Raw genomic sequence first — 20573 nt, 5'->3', positions numbered from 1 at the left:
GAAAAACCGATTTATTTCAATTTGTTCCACAATTTAGAAAATCGATTCTTCACGGTCTGCTTCATCAATAAGGATTCTAGCATCCCGAGATCCTATAATATCTTTTTCAATAATATTTTTTTTTAGTGTCATAAGAACTTATCCTTGCGAGCATGTCGAGAATTATATTTTGTTGTAAATTTTACTAAGCATTGTACTTGTGGTATATAAACCATTTGAAATGCGCCTCTACTAACTTCTTTGATCAAAGATAATTATGAACTCCTAAACTCATTCACCACAATATGCTTAGATACTCATTCACCGCAATAAGCTTATATTGAAATAAGAACAGTAAAATAGATATGTGTAATAAATGTGCAGAAATATAAATAAGCTGGTATTTTGGATGAAATTATGTACAATAAATATTGAGAATTAAAAATAAACTAACAATAAATTGAAGACAAATGATGATTTGCTGGATGATTATAGAATACCAGCTTTGAAATTTTTTGTTTGTGTTGGGATTCTTTTTTTTTCGTGTCCTCTTTCACCTCTTCTTCTCTTCAACTTATAAATTAACCACATCTTAGGGAGATTACATTTGAATGTTCCTATATTTCAACAATTTAGTGCCTGGTTGGTTTTGTAACTTGAAGAGTTGTTTTTCAAAGAGTATCAAGTAGTTGTCTATTTTGGTGCTAACTGATAGCTTTATGATTCTCCTATATTTACTTTTCAGACTCCACTTTCCAAACTATTGGCCCATCATAGCACTCAAATGCATTAATTAATTAATTATTTGGTTCAACTACACTCAATTAGGCTAAATTAATGGTCTAATTGCTAAATTTAATGATTTTGGACCCAAAAATAATTACAGCACAAACAAATTTTCAGTTATATTATGAGCAGCGTATTAAAAACTGATTGTAACAAAGATTTAATATAAAAATATTAATTCATACGTGCAATTCAAATATTTATTATAGTATATTTACTAGAATAAACAAAGAAATTTTCTAGGGATGGGAGATATCATGTATGGGCATAAAATAGAGAGAAGAATCAATCCAAAGGTGTGAAGAAATTGTTATATATGGGGAGAGCATGTTTTCTATTTGGGGCATTGATTTATGCGAGGGGGAAATGGGAGTGAAATGTCGAACACGGCAGTCATGAGACGATAAGATGGGTCCAAAAGTAGGCACCGTCTTTTTATTGACATGAGTTTGAGTTTGATGATCGGTTAAGTTAAATAAAACATAAGCCTTTCTTTCTTTAGCTTCTTTAATATAATAATGCGGCCTTGACTTTACTAGGTTTTTGCCTGTCCATTATTTTAGCTCCTTTTTTGTTATTTTCAATGGCGATAATGGCCTTCAAATGGTTAAAACAAAAAAGAGAAATGTTGATTATGTGTACACATGTCTTAGGTTTTAATTAGCACATGTTGCATAAACTAATCATTTGACCTAATTATATCTTTAATTATTTTTCTTTTAAAATCATTTCTCTTTTGAGGAAATAGGTGGAACATTTCACTTCTTTTCTCCAAACAAATGTACCGAGCGGAAGACCTATTATTGTATATATATTCCCATTATTAGAATTTTTTAGTGACAAATAATTAAAACTTTACTTAAATTAAAATATACTCATATACTAAATTTGTGGTGCATCAAACTCTTAAACTTACCAAACCTTCACACTTATGTAGAAAATGCTAGAGTAAGCAATTCTCAGTTAGACAATTGCTTCACTTTTTATTTTCACAATTATATCAGAAGATATTAATTCCATAAACTGTTGTATATTTTCACCGTAGGAGAACAAAATAAAAATAAAAATTAAAGAAGTAAAGGGAATAGGTGTAAGAAATTTTAAATATATATATATATATATATATATATATATATATATATATAATTTTTTAATATATTACATCAATTAAATGAATAACATAAATATTTAATAATTTTGTATTATTAGACTAAAAAAAATTAAATATATATTACTCATCCAACCAGAAAAAAATGATGGAGCGGTTCCATAGATATTACTAGCACAACATTATCATTAAAGGCATGTTTGAACAGGCACCTCAATTACTTGTTCGAAAAAGTCTTTGGTCTTAGACCGGCACGCAAGCATATTCCTCTTTTTGGTGGCCGCAGGAAAATTGCATTCATATTAATATGCAAGGGCAGATGTGTATAAATATATATTTCCATGAATACATTGTCTTTTTAGTGAGGCTTCTAAAGGATAATCTGTGAAGGAAAAATCATGCAGTCCTCTCAAAGAAACGGAATAAGGCAATACAACAAGTCCCAACTTCCACGTTTGCGATGGACGCCTGAGCTTCATCAAGATTTTGTTAAAGCTGTTGAAGAGCTTGGTGGTAAATACAGTAAGTTTCACTTCACTATTCTTTATTTTCCTCCAAATTAATTTATATGAGCCCATATAACTGATTGAAACATAAATAAAAATGATAAAAGAAAGTAATAGGGAAAAAGATAAAAAAGAAATTAGTTTTGGGCTACCCTGATTCTGATCATAGCTAGAAACTCAGGAAAAGAAATAAAGAGTAAGACCAGAAAAAAAGAAAAGAAAAAAAAAACTTAAAGTCTTGGTGACCTAATCTCTGAGTCTTGTCCAGTATTGTAGAGACTGATCATATCGAGTTTTGATCTTGCAGAGGCAACGCCTAAAAGAATTCTACAGAAGATGAGTGTTAAAGGACTGAATATTTGTCAAATCAAAAGCCATCTTCAGGTATTCATGCATATTTCTTCATTAAACAATCCATTTCAAGAAGTATAAGAAGAAGAAGGCCCTAAATCGAATTACATGATCCGCTATAATCAAAGTACTATCTTTTTCTTATCAAACTTGAATTATATGAAAAATTCCCAGGATTAAAACATGCCAAATATTGATAAACTGATACTTTTCCTTTATATGTAAAGTTTTCAGCACTTTTCCTATTAGGCCTAATTACTAATTAAATTATGAAATTTACACTTTTTAATAATCTTATTCAATTATTTTAAAATTTTAAAACAAATACATATACTTTCAATTTATTTTCAAAAATATTTTTCAATAATAAATGTTTAAGATTTTACAATGAGAGAAATGATATAGCAAGTCAATTATATTTACTAACACAAAAGTTAGTGAGTCAATAAAAGATATGTTACATTTAGATGCAAAATATATGAAAGAATGCACATATATTAAATTTTAAATTGTCATATTATTAAGTCTAGTATAAATAATTTTTACTTATTCATAATTATTATTTTTTTAATAAGCATAATCGACTTCTCATATCATCTTTTTTATCTTGATATTTCAAAAATTGTCATTATAAATTATTTTTAAAAATAAATTAAAAGAATTGGTATTTATTTAAAACTTTAAAACAATCGGATAAAATTATTAAAAAGTTTAACGTTCAGAATTTAATTTGTAATTAGGCATTTTCTATTAACTCATTAAAAAGATTCTTACCTACCCTATATATCTTCACTTATACATGAACAATATATATTTATTTATAATTGAATGTGTGTCAATCATTTAATATTAAAATATAAAACACTTATTTATTTATTACATTATATACATTTATTATCAAATAATTTTACTCTATGGAGAATAATTGCATAATATTTTGTTTATACGCAATTAAGGGTTTTCAAAACACCACAAGCACTGGATAACTAATTATTCCCACAGAAAAGGAAAAACATAACGCAAATTGTGATGTTATAGGAAAATAAGCAAAGTGATATTGGTTATGTTTCACTTAAATCTCAAAACCTCTAGTCACTTTGCTATTTTCTTTTTATATACATTATACTTAATCATTGTATGAGTAATATCTTTTACACTTAAATAATGACAAAGTAACACATATTTCAAATTTTGTAACTACTCTATATGTATCAGTTATCTAACTAATGAATATAATTCCCTGGAAGTAGCTAAGGAAAATTCACATTAGAATTGTTAATTACATAATTTGTTCATAAGACACTGCCCACTGCCCATATTACCATTTTTCAAAAGAATTTTAACCTTATTACTGGGAGTAAATTTTCGTAGGGATAGGAATTTGATATAATTTAGTAATTGACCACATTGTCATGTCATATAAATGGAACCAATAGTTTACCCATAGCAAATGTCACTCAAAAAGTATATACATGGGTATCTAACTATTGTAGGTAGTTAACTTGCATAATGGATATTCACAAAGAAATTATTTAAATGATCATTTCTTGATAATAAAATAGCTACACTAGAAAGTAGAAACAACTCATGGTTAGTAAGAGAAAAGCTATAACATAACATTTATGTCACATCAAACTACAACAATGAAAGTAGTGAAATTAAATCTGGTTATGTAGAAATTTAAATGTTACATTTTGATTGATTAAGGTGCATATCTATTATTGGATGACCTAGGAAAACCTTTAGTTGTAATAAAGGGTAAAAGGCATCATTGCTCCCTCAAATTTGAGCTAAGATGAGCTGTGGTTAATTTTTGATTAATGAACTAGTAAAAAGCCATAAGATAAATAAAAGTTTGTGATAAGAAAAAAAAATATATATATATATATATATATATATATATAAGAATAATAAAATAACAATAAGTATCTAATGGAATCACCATTACATTACATATTTTATTATTTTATTTAGATACTAATTTTTTTTATGTAAGATAACGATAATTACAGAATGTAAGCAATTATCACTAATTTGATGTAATGCATGAAAATTTTATGTAATCATCATTACTTATAACATTTTTATATTTATTTTATTTTTTATTTTTTATTAATATAATTTAAACACCTCCAGTCGCCAGATTCCGATGACTGGCAACCAAATTCTGGCACTCGATGACTAAATTATAGCGATCGATAATCAAATTTTAGCGCTCGATGACCAGATTCTGACGATCGGCAATCAACTGTTTTGAAAAAATAATTTTAATATTATTTTAAATATTTTATTATAATATTTTATTTTTTTACTAATTATTATAAATAAATTAAATATTGAAATAAAAATTATAATTACATTATATATATATATATATTTTACTTTTTTAATTTTATTATTTAATTAATTACATTATATTTCATTACACTCTATCAAACATATATCAATAACTTATGTTTAGAATTAATATATACTTTATAAGCTTCAAGTAATGATAGGATATGAGACTCTTTAAACTAGGTAGACTTCGTTCTGGCATGTTAAAGCTAGTGGTTTGCTGCCTAAACTTGCATAAAGTCGAGCTAGTATTTATCTTATGATTTGAACTTTTTTTTTTTTTTTTATTGTCCAACTATATTAGTATTGCCTTTTAAAGTAATTTCATATTAAGGATAAGAAGAGAGGAGGTTTGTTTGTGATAAATTATACGCACGTGTCCTTTTCTTGAATAATGTAATAGACAACGTCTATTCATATGTTATATAAAAATTGAAATTGAAACTACTGTTACCACTAAAAGGAAAGTGCATATTTTGAGAACTTTAAGCTCTACTGAATTTTATAGGATAGTCATACAAATGATGAATTAAATCATATCCTTGTAAAGGGTCTCTGTTACATTAAAAGGACATGTGTGTTGCTTTATCGTTTCTTATCTAATTAAAATCTAAAAGTACTACTTCTCACTATGTCATAAATTTGGTTTGCAATGTGTAATTAACAGCTCTTCATAATCCTTGTAAATGAACGACATAAACACATTTGTTCTAGATGCAGCTATAATCTAGAATAAGCCAAGATCTATGGCATGAAGAGAAAGAATTGAGTTTATATGAAATTAGATACATTCTCAAGGGGGAAGTTCATGTTAGTGTCTTGTGAGAGAGTCCAGGACTCCATTGCTGAAGGAGTTGTACCGGATAAATAAGAAAATATAATAAAATTCATTATATAAAAAGGATAAATTTATTAATTTAATTTAAGTCACATTAATAGTTAGATTTAAATTAATATAATTTATTTATAATTTATTAATATTTCTCTCACTTTTAATTTTTGAACTTATAATTTTCTACATGTTATTAAAATCTGAAAATAGATGTATTGTAAAATTCGTTTAATTCATGGATTGTATTTTATTAATTTAGGACCATAAGTTTATATTAATTTTTAAGCTAGCCACGTGTTTATACTATAGTCAAGTGAAAATTGCATTTGAAAACATAGTGTCATTCAATCCACATAATGTTCTCAAGTACAAATGTAACGTAAGGGAAAATTACGCCATTGTTACCGGACCACTTTGCTTGGTGGTCCCGGAACCAGCAGGCACATGGAGTATCTTGTCTCGCTTCTTTTATATTTGGCTCACTTTTCTTCTAATAAAACTAGTTACATAAATTAATGATAATAAACTAATAATTAATTTATTATTATAATAGAGTTACAGGTATTTATAATATATTTAAAAAATATTAATAAATTAAGTGTTTTTAACATCTTTTTTTAAATTTTTATGCATAAATTTGAATTTTATAGGCTAAAATAAGTAAACATGTCAATATTTTATATATAAAATTATTAATTTATTTATATTATAGGTAAATATAATTTAAAAATTAATATAATTAACATATTTTTTAGTTTTTAATTAATCATACTTCGAAAAAATTAAAAATCTATTTCTGACAAATGATAAAATAAGTTATTTATTAAAACTAATATAATATAATTTTTAAGAGCTATTATATACTAATATTTTATATTAACCATGAATGAAACTAATTTTTTGCATATTTGAAAATTTATGATAGATATTGATGTTCATCATTTATAGGTATAATATTTATTATTTATTGTAACGATGTTCATTTTCTATTCCATCAATTTTTAAATGCTCATTGTTTTAGTAAAGGATGTTAATTATTTATAATCTACATATTTATTAATTTGTTCTTGCTAATTCAATAGTTATACTTTATATATGTTTCTTAAACCAATAAGAAATAATTATTTTAGAAAAAATAATATTGATTTTTTACGCAAGTTAGATTTATTATTTTGGTGAAATAATTTTATGATTAATATAAGCATTCATCATTCATAGGTATGATTTTTATTAGTTTGTTAATGAATATTTTATTAATGAACATCATATTTATTAATCTATTCAAAAAAACATATATAACATAAATATAATATAAATCGTCCTTACAGTTAGTAAACAATAAAAGATTTCAAATTAAAGTTATACTACAAATATTTATATTGTGGTACAAATATTTTTTTAATAAAATAAAATTATGAAACAACTAACGTTTACATCTAAATAGTGAATATTTAATATATATTTAATGAACATAAATTAATGCATATTTAGTATTTGATTTAATAATATAAATTATAAAAATGCATCAAAATCTTAATACACATGTTATACCAGGTCGGACCACATTACAATGTAGTCCAAAATACAAAATATAGAACTCTTAACTTAAGCCATACTAATAATTAGACTCAAATTCAAAACTAATTTATCAATAAATCATTCATATGCATCTCATTTCTAATTTTTATTCCTACATTCATCTTAAAAAGGGAATGCTTTATGGTTTTCTTTTTAGCAAAGTTGCTGCTAATTCTATTATTTCCTATTGGGTTGTTGATTAATTAAGTACTATTATTTTTTTAATTATAAGAGTCGTTTTGCTTATTTATGATTCACCTAATCTCAGTATATATTTTTAACTTAGTTGAATTACGAATATGAAGGTTATACTATCTAAAATCTATATATATATATATATATATAGAATGTTAAGCAAAATTTTATGAAACCATATTATATTGTTTTCTAATGAGAAAGTGACATATGACATATTTATAAAAGTGTTAATTATAATATATATAAAAAATTAAAGGTGATTTTAAATATTAATAATCAATATAGTAAAAATTTATAATTTATTTAAATATAAAACTATTATATTCTTAAAAATGATTAAAATAAGTATGATGGTTATTATAGCTACTACATATTAATAATAAATCTTATTATCTTTCTTATAATATATATGTTTTTATTTATATATATAAGTAAAATAACAACAATAAAATAGTAAAAAAAATATTTTAAATTTGGATCATGAAAATATAAGTAAAAAAATTTGTCACATATTTAAAAACTTATTCGTTGAATGTAATAATTAAAAAAATTAATCTATAATATCTAATATTAAAAAGTAATAATAATATAAAAAATTAAGAATTCTAACAATCTGGTCTTTTTAAAAAGTAATTATTATATGAATGTATAAGAACTTATTAGTGTAATGGAATAAATATAAAATTAAAGTTGATAAATATATATACTTCTCATATTTATTTACCTTAGCATATAATAAATATAAAAATTTCATAAAATTATATTATATCATTTTTATAAATGACTAATATAGACGTAAATAAAGATATTATAAAAATAAAAGTAGAACTTATATTTTATACTAATATTATTATAAATTAAATTACATATAATATATAAAATAAAAATTCTAAATATAAAATAAATAGAATATTCATGTAATAGTATTGGTAAATTGCAAGTTTATTTATATGAATGAACCAAAACAGTATCGAAATCATCTCTGAATTTGTAAAGTTTCAAAATTGAAATATCAGTTAGAGCATAATATGTAAATAAAACAAAACTAAGAAGAAAAAGAATATTTGATGGTACAATATCGATTATATAAGTTCCTATCTTGGTTTCATTTCAAATAAATTCTTATATTCCAGATGTACAGAAGCATCAAGGATCACAGCAACATTCATGTCTTTATTCCAAGGAAATGCCATCGAGTTAGAAGAGCACAATGTGATATAGGAATGTTCCCCATTCGCTCCCCTTACAGGTATATATGTTAGAATTTATTCGTGAATAATTTATAAAAATACATACAAATTATAAATATCAAAATTCATATTGATTATTAAATCTTAATATCCAAAACTATCATATCATAATTGTTAAAGAAATTTAGCCATAAAAAAATATTTCCATTATAGCAATCAAATCTTCTGCATAATGCATGATGAACGAGTGCTTGAATTAACAGAAATATCTTTCCTCGGTTAAATCTCTAAATCTTTTAGGATTACTTGTTTTTGGTCTATAATGAATAGAAAATAGAAGTTGTTGTATGATTTGACGTATTAAGAACCACAACTTAGGAGTCTTTATATACTAACCTAATAAGATCCTATTAAGCCTATATGGATTAAAAAGCGAAATATCTACCCATTTAACTCGTACTAAAATCCAGAAGTCTATGAATTCTACATAGATAAATTATTTTAAATAAATTTACTAATAAAATAGTTATTATTATAATTATTATTAAATATGTAAGCACACATAATAGAGATTAAAAACCTAACAATCTCCTACTTAGACTACATATGAAACCTGAAACAATTATACAAATGAAATTCCTTATGTGTACACTGTCTTGCTATTTTTTCAGACTTCTCCTTAGGTACAATCTGATCTATTTTCTAAAACTACAGATGTATCTCCTGGCGAGCAATCTTTCATACTAAATCTACTTAGCACCTTTTCGATATAGCCCTTCTGTGATAAACTAAGAATACCTTGAAAGTAGTCTTGCAGTATTTGCATGCCTAACACAAAAGATTCGTCCCTAAGATCTTTCATCTTAAAATTCTTAGTGAGAAATTTTTTAGTCTTGTGCAATAAGTCTATATTGTTACTAGCCAGCAGTATGTCATCAACATAAGACAAAAGGAAGATAAACCTACTCCCATTGAACTTGTGATATACACAATCATCAACTATGTTTACCTCAAAACTATATTAGGTAATCACTTGATGAAAATTATGATACCATTGACGAGAAGCCTGTTTGAGACCATATATGGATTTTTTTAATTTACAAATCATAGGATTTGAATCTTTGAATTCAAAATTTTCTAATTGAACCATATACAAATTATTTCATCAACGTCTCTATTGAGAAAGATTGTCTTTACATCCATCTGATATAGCTCTTAATCAAAATGAGCTACAAGTGCTATTATTGTCCTAAAAGAATCTTTTGATGAAATTGGAGAAAAGTTTCTTTATAATCAATGCTTTCTTTTTGAGTAAATTCTTAAGTGAATAAATGAGCCTTATATCTTTCGACATTGCCTTTTGAATTCCTTTTAGTTTTAAATATCCATTTATAACAAATGGGTTTCATGCCTTTAAGTAATTCAACAAGATTCCAAATATCATTGTTTTTTTATAAATTTCATCTCCTCTTGTATGGCATTGATCCAACATTGAGAATTGAAACTTTAAGAGCTTCACAAAGGTTTGTTGGATTATCTTTCGCTAAGCCTAGAGAATCTTCTTGTTCTAGGAGGAATACATAATAATCATCTGAAATTTGCATTCCTCCTTCTCTAGTTGACCTTTTTAATGGCACTTCTTGAGGTTGTTGGGTTTGCTATATAGGAAGAACTTCATTATTTCCTTGAATTAAGATTTTTTTTAATAATGCTAGGAATTATTGTCTAATCAATATCAATAACAATGTTGAAAAGAGAACGAATTTCTATTCATCAAAGATAACTTTTTCATCAAAAGAGACATTCATTGATCATTTTCCCACAAACTCTATCAAGAAATCTCGCATTTCCCGTCTCAAAGAAAGATCGGATAGTAGGATCATAAGACTTTAATCCTCGAGAGTATTTTGTATATCCCAGAAAGTAGCAACTAACATCTTAGAGTCTAATTTCTTTTCTTTAGGCCTATAAGATCTTCCTACAGCTGGACATCCTAAAATGTATAAGTGATTTATCCTGAGCTTTTTGCCAGTCCATAATTCATATGGAGTTTTAACTACTATTTTATTGGGTACTCTGTTAAGGATATATATTGCAATCTTTAATGCTTCTCCCCAAAGAGATTCAAGTAAAGAAGAATGATTGATCATACTTCTGACCATGTCCCTAAGCGTCTTGTTTCATCTTTCAACTATCATTCATGCTGGGTTTCCCCGATATAGTGTATTGCGGGATGATACCACATTCTTTTAAGAAGTTAACAAAGAATCCTAAAAGTTTCTCACCTGATCCATCATATCTTTCATAATATTCTCCATAACGGTCATATTTGTCAGCTTTAATTTTCTTATCAAGATAAAGTTCAACTTCAGCTTTGTAAGACTTAAACATGTTTAGAGATTGAGATCTCTCACTTATTAAATATAGGTAGCGCCATGTATTATATAGTCATCTATAAACGTAATAAAGTACTATTGACCATTCCATGCTCACATATATCTGTATGTATTAGTTTTAAGACTTTTATACATCTATTGGCACCTGATTTCTTTATGTTTGTTGTCTTTCTATTAATGCACTTAAATCCAAACTTGAAAGTTTGTTAAATCAAGGGAATCAAGATTTTGATCTGATACAAGCCTCTAAATTCTCTGTTTAGAGATATGACCTAAACGCTTATGCCATAGAGAAGTAGAATTCTCAGTTAATTTGCACTTTGTACCTTTTGAACTAGTATGCAAGATTTCATTAAGGAAAATAATAGTTTCTAGCATATAAAAAAAATCAACTGAAATACCAACATCAATGAAACTTAAACTTAGAGAGATAATAACTTTATTATTTCCAAAACTACAAAAGTTTCCACATTTGTCTAAAGAGAAAATAGAAACTAGATTCCGTTTAAATAATGGAGCAACAAAAGTCTCAATTAAATCCAAATAACAGTCAGTATTTAGAAATAATCTAATTCCTTATAGCTTCCACATGAACTTTATTTCCATTAGCCACAAAGATAAATCTTTCAGCATTAGTTGGCGGTCAGCTCTAGAGGCAGCCTTGTATAGATATAGACACACGTATGTGAGTAGTAGCACCAGAGTCTAACTACCAAGTGTCTACAGGTACAAAAGCTAAATTAGTTTTAGAACAAATTAAAGTCGAGAACTTTACTTTTTTTGTAACCCAGGCGGCATTTTGGAACACTCTTTCTTCATATGTTCTCCTGGTTTGCAGAAAAAATAAGTGAATTCATCACTTTGCTTCTTCGCTTTTTTTTTTTTGCAAAGGTGTTCTATTGCAGTATCCTTAGCCCTCTTCTTCTTGTTATTCTAAGAGGCTGATGCTAAATAAGCATTTCCTTATCCCTCTAGATTCTTTCCTCTTTTTACATACATTGTGAAATAAGCTCATTAAGGGTCCATTTATACTTTTGAGTATTATAACTCACCTTAGATTAACTAAATTGTGCAGGAAAAGAAATAATAACTAAATGCATGAGTAAATCTTTATTTATCTCTAGCTTTTTTGCCTTTATTTTTCTAGCAAGGTTCGACATTTTCATAATGTACTCTTTTATATTCTTTTTTCCCTTACACCTCATAGAAATAATAGCAGCCAGATGGTTACTTATTTTTATTTCTTATTCTTAGAAAAATATTGTTGTATTACCATAAGAGATTCCTTAGTGCCCTAAAATGCTTTCAGTATGGAACGCTTTATGATTATTAGACTCATGCGGCTAGAGCGATCCCACTTCTTAACTTTAGCCTCATTTGAAGCATCTTCAGCTAAAGCGGGTCGTTCTGTTTCTAGCGCAAGATCTAAATTCATACAACCGAGAATGATGTTCACATTCTCTTTCCGAACCTTAAGTTTGTACCATTTAGCATAGGAGTGACACTAATTTGAGCAAAAATATTATTTGCAGTTGCTAAAACCAAATAGAGAACAAGAAACATTACACAGTTAACAAACATATCATAAAAGTCACAAAACAAGATACCTAGTAGAACTTGACATGCAGTGTTTGCACAAAAATATCAATTGTAAATGGTACTTTCAATGCAATAATCAAATATTGATAAAAAACCTGTCAAACAATAGCCTTCTTTGGACCGACTATCAATCACATAAAAACAATTGTATAATCATCAATATTTATCATCGCAAGTGTTTTTATTGTTTGACTAAATATTAACCCTCCTTTGGATTAATCAATATTCGCATAAATAATTAATACATAAAATCTTTATGTTTCAAATTAGATTAATCTTACACAGTAGTGGCTACTTTGGTATAACATGCTGTTTCAATTAACTTAACTTGAGAAACTGATAATAGCCAGTGTATATAAAACTAAAAATTTATATATTTGATAAAATTCAAAGTCCTAATGATACTACCATATAACCTAAATACATGTAAATCTTTTCTCAGTCAAATCTCTAAATTCCTTAGGGTTTCTTGCCTTCTGTCTTTGGTAGGTATATAACAGAGGTTGTTGTATGATTTGACATATTGGGAACTATAATTTAAGAGTCTTTATATGCTAACTTAATAGGATCCCATTAAACCTATATAGGTTAGAAAACTGTATCCACCCATTTAACTCATATACCAAAACCTAAAAGTCTATGAGCTCTACATAAATGAATTACTTTAAATAAGCCTACTAATAAAATAGCTATTAATATAATTGTTATTAAATATCTAAACCCACATAATAGAGATTATAAACCTAACAATATATGTTTATAATATCAAATGCTTTTAAAATCATAAAATATTTTTAATTTTTTTGAGATTTTAAAATATATTTATGAAAAAACAAATTCTTTTCATTTTATTTTCGTGTTGCTTAATATGGTGGTTTAGAATTACAAATAATACATAGAATAAGAATGATTTTAATATCTCTGAGATTTTTATTTACATAATATATAACTCGAATTTATATTGAAATATAAAAATGTTGACTCAAAAGTGAAAAATTATTTTAGAAAAACTTCATATTTTATTTAGACACATGCATTTCCATACTAACATAACAAAATTGAAAGAGATTTAACTTTTATAGAATCTAATTTTTACTCACATGCTATCTACGTAAATATTAATAGTTGGATTCGTTATTATCCATATAATTGAAAATAAATAACTATTAAATTTAAAATAAAAATAAAATTTTTAATGTTACAAATTGATATAAAATGAATTAACTCTAATTCTAATTCACTTAATTACATATTTAAATTACTTCTATAGTACGCATGAATTTTGATAATTTTAAAATAATAATATTAAAATAAAATAATAAAATATATATTCTTTAAATTATTATTTCATCTAAAATCTACTCTTTTAACTAAGTGATTTTGAGATCTTGAGATGTTCTAATCTAATAAAAAGGAAATCTAAATAATTAATGCAATCTCCTCTAATATATTTTATTTTTTTAACGTGGTATAAAGCCGTTGATGATTTTAATTTTGCAAGTTGATTTTGTTTTGAATTTATCAAGTCATGAAGCAAACAAATATTATTGAGATTAATACATAATCTCACATAATAAAATATAACTTTTAAGTTTGTTTTAAAATTTCTTACAATGTATTTCACTGAAATTCATTTGCAAATCTAAAATTTATGTACTTTGAATGAAGTGAATTCTACATATTTAAATTTGTATGGAATTGGTTATACCTGAACTAAATTTTAACAAAATAGGTAGAATTTATAAATAAATTATATCTTAATTTATCAATGTATTCCATAAAACCAAAATATCTCCTTCAACTTTATCATTTCTGGTTTACTTTTTCTCTCGTACATTTATCTCAATTGAAATGAGTTTCTTAATGAATTTCAATCAAATATAGTATCAGTGTCCTATTTTTATACAAATTTTATATCTTTTAGTGTCCTATTTCTATAAATTTTATCTCTATTATTTTTTATTAAATTTTATTAGATTGGTAAAAAATTAAATCAACCATTTTGAACAAAACACTGGCCATAAGACTTTTTCAATAGATTTCTTTATCCCATCCTGGGCACTTTTATATATATTATTATATTTATTATTTTTTTTATTAAATTAATAAAAGACTAAAAATCAACCATTCTTAACAACACCAATCATAAAACTTTTTCAGTAAATTTCTCTGTTTGCCTCTCTTTTGCACTTTTATATGTTATGATTTATGGTTGTATAGAATCCTTCATGTATGCATTTATATAGTATGATATGATGATCAATCAATTATTTATAGGATTAGAAATCTGCATTTAAAGATTAAGAAGGCATTAAATTAAGTAGTTGTTTATGACTTTAGGATTAGAATTATCATGTACCTATGAAATTAGGGTTACGATTCACTACAGAAGATTATACATTCTTTTTATAATTAATTACTGATATTAAAGGTATCTAGGAAATAGAAGGAAATATTAAGCAGTGAAGATTTAGATCTAAGTTCGTGGCGTTGTAACCAGATTCACGCTTTAAGCAGCCTGTAGGAGCTTTAGATGCTCAGGAATCATTTCCAGCCCTATAAACTTATAGATCCGAAAATAAATTTGAATGTGAAACAATCGAAGTTTCGATGTGCGGGATCCTCTTACGAGGCAAGCACAGAGCATACGCTTGATGATGGGGAAAGAAGAAGATGATAGATAAAGAAGATAAACTTTGAATTGCTTTATTAATAATAACAGACTTTGAACATAAACATATAAACAATCTTTGAAAGCTTTAAATAAACATACAACTTTGTAAGACTTTGAAACAGAAGAAAATATAGATTTACAGGAGGAGTTACAAGATTTCTCTCTCTCTCACTCACTCTTTTCACTCTAATTTCTTCTGTGAGAATTAGACTCAGGAAGAGCTTTCTTCTCTCTTCTAAACTCTAAGTTCTAAATTCTGAGGGATGAAGAAGGAGGACTCCTCTATATATAGAGGTCTTGGAGCTTTGGATACTTGTCACGGGCTTTGGATGCTTTGCTTAGTGGAGTAGAAATGATTCCACTTGTCTTTGGAGTCTTGTGGAGATTCTTCACATGCTTTGGAGTCTTTTGATAATGCCAACCGCCTTTTGAGAAAGTTGTCGGCCATGTCTTGAAAGAATCTTTTGCTTTTTTGACTTTTGTTTTTTCTTTTGTCTTTTCTTTTCTTTTCTTTTCTTTTCTTTTTCTTTTTCTTTTCTTTTTCTTTTTCTTTTTCTTTTTGTTTTTCTTTTTCTTTTTGTGGGCTTTAGTGTGGGCTTTTTGGCCCATCACAAATAACCTTGGGCTACCATTTCTGGTTTTTAACCCATGGGCTTTAAAAGAAGGAGATAATATTTATGAGATTTTGAGTATCCCATAACAATCGTCTCCCATTTGGATCATCCAAATCGAATGCAGCCAGACCGGAAGAGGATGATGATGAGGCTTTGGATTTGCCTTTAGAAGAAGTCGCTTTGCGGACAACTGTTTTATAAGTTGTAGGAAATCTTCTTCAACAAGCTTTGGAAGGAGAAAAGACTTCTGTGCCAAGAACGTTGTTTGTTCTTTAGGAGGAGGCAAGAAGCTATGTTTGGTCAAGAAGTTTTGAACGGCTTTTAGGGACAGTTTGTCTTGGTGGTTGAATTTATCCCACCATTTTACTTTGAATCGACGGATAAGTGTAATCTCACCATCCGGAAGGACAGTTGAAGTGAAAGTACCATACACATACCCAGGGTAAAAGAAATTTGAGCGGGGAAAGGAGAAGCGGGGAAAACGCTTTCCATGGAATTTGGTTTGTAATTTGCTTTGAATAGGTTGAACAGGGGTAAGACTTGGAATAAGAGTCTCAGGGGCATTACCGTAGTAATTCCACCAACGCTTAAACCAAGTAAGGGATTTTGGAGGTTTGGATATTGGTGTCGAAGTAGAATAGCCGGAGTGGCTTCTTCCTTCGTTTTGGATAAGAAAGGTATTGAACCAGGGCTTCTTCGGTAATCCCAATAGGAGAAAGAGGTGTTAAGATTTGAAGGGTAGGTTCTTTTTAGAGAAGTAGGGAAGGAACGAAGAGTGTAAATCCATACCCCAATCGGACGGGTGAAGGATTCTTTGGATTGTGCATGTTGAATATCTTTATGGACTTTGTCTTTTTGAAGTGCTTGAATTTGGCTGAACCAGAACCTCAAGGATTGACCGGTAATAAGCTTGAGGCTTTAAAATATTCCAGGGTTTAAAAAACCAACTGGAGGGAAAATCTTTGAAACCAATTTTGAGGGCTTTCTGTGCGAATCCTTCCTCAATGGTTAAAACATTTTGAAAATAGGTTTTCCAAATACTCATTTGATTTAAAACGTTTTGATTGTGTCAAAACAATCTCCTGAGAGTTTGGCTTTGAAAGACTATTTGAGTTTTGAGATAGATTTGGAGGGAAAATCTCTATCTCGGTATTTTGAAAAGGGATAGATAATATACCTTTACCCTTTGTAGAGGAAGAGGACGACTTTGGAGTCGCTTCTGGCTTTGGAATGATTTGCTTTGTAGATGGTTCGGTGGGGGATTGAACCATTTGTCTTTTGTATTCTTCTACTCTTTGAATGAATTCAGGGTCTTGCTGGGCAAGCCATTCCTGAATTTGTTTGGCTTGATCGGCTTTGAAAGGATCCATCTGAGGTTGAATTGGATCCGGTTGATTAATTTCTTCTTGGATTATCTCAGTCCAAGTCCTGATGGGCTTTGAAGTTGAAGGGAGGACTTCCTTCAAATTTTGGTACGGTTTGAAGAGGTCGTGGACTTTTCTTCTTTAGATTTCGATTTTCTTGGCATTTTATATCACTCCTGTTTTTGTAAAAACTCTCCGGTTAGAAAGTCGGGAATAGAATTTGATTCTCCTCGAATAAATTCAATCTCAAAATCAAAACAGATAAGATAGCTTGCCAGCGGAAAATTTATTTTGAAGCTATATTTTGGACATCTTTTTGTAAAACTTCTTTTGCAGATTTGCAATCAATCCTTAAAAGAAATTTTTGATTTAAAAGATCGCTTTGAAATTTAGAAATACAGAGAACTATCGAAAGGATTTCCTTTTTGATAGTAGAATAATTCTTTTCGAGTATCGTTCAGCGTAAACAATACATTCTTTGGAATTTTGGACTTGCTTAAGAATCCCACCGTAACCTAACTCGATGCATCCGTTTCTACAATCTTAAATGCAGAAGGATCAGCTAGATGCAGGCAAGGAATTTCTAAAACTTGTTTTTTAATGCTTTGGACTATCTTTGTATGTTGATCAGACCAAGGAGGGGGGTTTTTCCTTAGCCTATCATGCAGGGGCTTTGCAAGACAGTTTAAATTAGGATAAAAATCCATAACATAATTTAAACTACCAAGAAATCTTTGAAGTTGGGTTTTTTCCAAAATTTTATCTGGAAACTTTGAAGTGAATGCAAGGGATCTCTCAATTGGAGTAATTGTACCCCGAGAGATGTAATGACCAAGAAATCTAATTTTCGTTTGAAAAAGAGATATCTTAGACTTTGAAACCACTAAACCATTTTTCTTAACAACATAGAAAAACGTTTCTAGGTGTTTAAAATGCTGTTCAATGGAATTTGAAAAGATTAAAACATCATCTATGTAGACAATGCAGAACTTTGAAAATGGATTAAAAATGTCATTCATGATTTTCTGAAATTCAGAAGGGGCATTTTTTAATCCAAAAGGCATGACATTCCACTCATATTGACCGAATGGGACTGTAAATGCCGTTTTGTAACGATCTTTTGGATCAATCTGGATTTGCCAAAATCCTGATTTCATGTCAAACTTTGAAAAGATGAATGCAGAATGCAGTTTTTGTAAAAGATCTTTCTTATTTGGAATAGGATACCTAATCCACTTAAGAGCTTTGTTCAGGGGTTTATAGTTGATCACTAGCCTAGGAGTTCCTCTTTCTATTTCGCTATTCTTATTGACATAGAAAGCTGCACAAGACCAAGGTGATCTAGACTTTGTAATTAAACCCTTAGACTCAAGATCTTTAATCTCTAATCTGCAATGGCTTTCTAAAGACTCATTCATCTGAATGGGTCTAGCTTTAGTAGGGATTTGCTTATCTGAAAAATCGTTTTCATATGGCAAATCTACCATATGTTGCTTTCGATTCCAAAAAGCATTTGGAAGATCAGAACAGAGTTCATTCTCAATCTTCATTTGAAAATCAGAAATTTTTCTTTGAACAAAATCATTTTGCAGTTGATCTAGGATTCTCTTCAAACCCACATCTTGTTGAAGATGAGAAAGATGGGTTTGTTTAACTTTGATCAAAGCATTGATTTCAAAATTGTAGATGGAATGTGCTTTGATAAGATTCAAATTTCTCTTTTTTGGCTTTTCTAGAAAAGGGAAAACAATCTTTGAATCTTTAGCTTTGAAAATGATTCCAGCAGTTGTTACTTTAAAGGGAGTTATCAAATTGATAAATGGAGTCCCTAAGATAACAGTTTGCTGAAGATCCTTTGTAAGAATAAAAACATTCTTTAAAGCAATGTTATTATTAAGAATTGCGGCTTCAGTTTTACCAGCAATCTTAATCTTTGAAGGGTAGGTTCTTTTTAATCCAAAAGGCATGACATTCCACTCATATTGACCGAATGGGACTGTAAATGCCGTTTTGTAACGATCTTTTGGATCAATCTGGATTTGCCAAAATCCTGATTTCATGTCAAACTTTGAAAAGATTGTAGAAACGGATGCATCAGAGTTAGGTTACGGTGGGATTCTTAAGCAAGTCCAAAATTCCAAAGAATGTATTGTCCAGTTTACTTCTGCTCACTGGAACGATACTCAAAAGAATTATTCTACTATCAAAAAGGAAATCCTTTCGATAGTTCTCTGTATTTCTAAATTTCAAAGCGATCTTTTAAATCAAAAATTTCTTTTAAGGATTGATTGCAAATCTGCAAAAGAAGTTTTACAAAAAGATGTCCAAAATATAGCTTCAAAACAAATTTTCGCCCGTTGGCAAGCTATCTTATCTGTTTTTTATTTTGAGATTGAATTTATTCGAGGAGAATCAAATTCTATTCCTGACTTTCTAACCAGAGAGTTTTTACAAAAACAGGAGTGATACAAAATGCCAAGAAAATCGAAATCTAAAGAAGAAAAGTCCACGGCCTCTTCAAAACCGTACCAAAATTCAAAGCCCGGTGAAGGAAGTCCTCCCTTCAACTTCAAAGCCCATCGGGACTTGGGTGAGATAATCCAAGAAGAAATTAATCAACCGGATCCAATTCAACCTCAGATGGATCTTTTCAAAGCCGATCAAGCCAAACAAATTCGGGGAATGGCTTGCCTAGCAAGACCGAATTCATTCAAAGAGTAGAAGAATACAAAGACAAATGGTTCAATCACTGAACCATCTACAAAGCAAATCATTCCAAAGCCGGGCGACTCCAAAGTCGTCTTCTTCCTCTACAAAGGGTAAAGGTATATTATCTATCCCTTTTCAAAATACCGAGATAGAGATTTTCCCTCCAAATCTATCTCAAAACTCAAATAGTCTTTCAAAGCCAAACTCTCAGGAGATTGTTTTGACACAATCAAAACGTTTTAAATCAAATGAGTATTTGGAAAAACCTATTTTTCAAAATGTTTTAACCATTGAGGAAGGATTCTGCACAGAAAGCCCCTCAAAATTGGTTTCAAAGATTTTCCCTCCAGGT

The 20573-nt window shown here is 28.3% G+C and overlaps 1 protein-coding gene across 1 annotated transcript in view; it reads left to right on the top strand.

The window, feature by feature from the left end:
- The first annotated feature begins 2121 nt into the window (after positions 1-2121).
- Positions 2122-20573, top strand: part of LOC112536527 (myb family transcription factor PHL12) — a 46725-nt gene continuing 28273 nt past the window's right edge. The window contains exons 1-3 of the mRNA XM_048374885.1: positions 2122-2395; positions 2687-2763; positions 8809-8924. Coding sequence (XP_048230842.1) covers positions 2272-2395; positions 2687-2763; positions 8809-8924 — 317 coding nt within the window. The 5' untranslated portion in view covers positions 2122-2271. The remainder of the gene's footprint in view (positions 2396-2686; positions 2764-8808; positions 8925-20573) is intronic.

This window comes from Ricinus communis, chromosome 5 (genome assembly GCF_019578655.1).
Source record: "Ricinus communis isolate WT05 ecotype wild-type chromosome 5, ASM1957865v1, whole genome shotgun sequence".
NCBI classification, from domain to species: Eukaryota; Viridiplantae; Streptophyta; class Magnoliopsida; order Malpighiales; family Euphorbiaceae; genus Ricinus; species Ricinus communis.
Note: the sequence above shows the minus strand (reverse complement) of the source record. Positions and strands in the feature narration are given on the sequence as shown.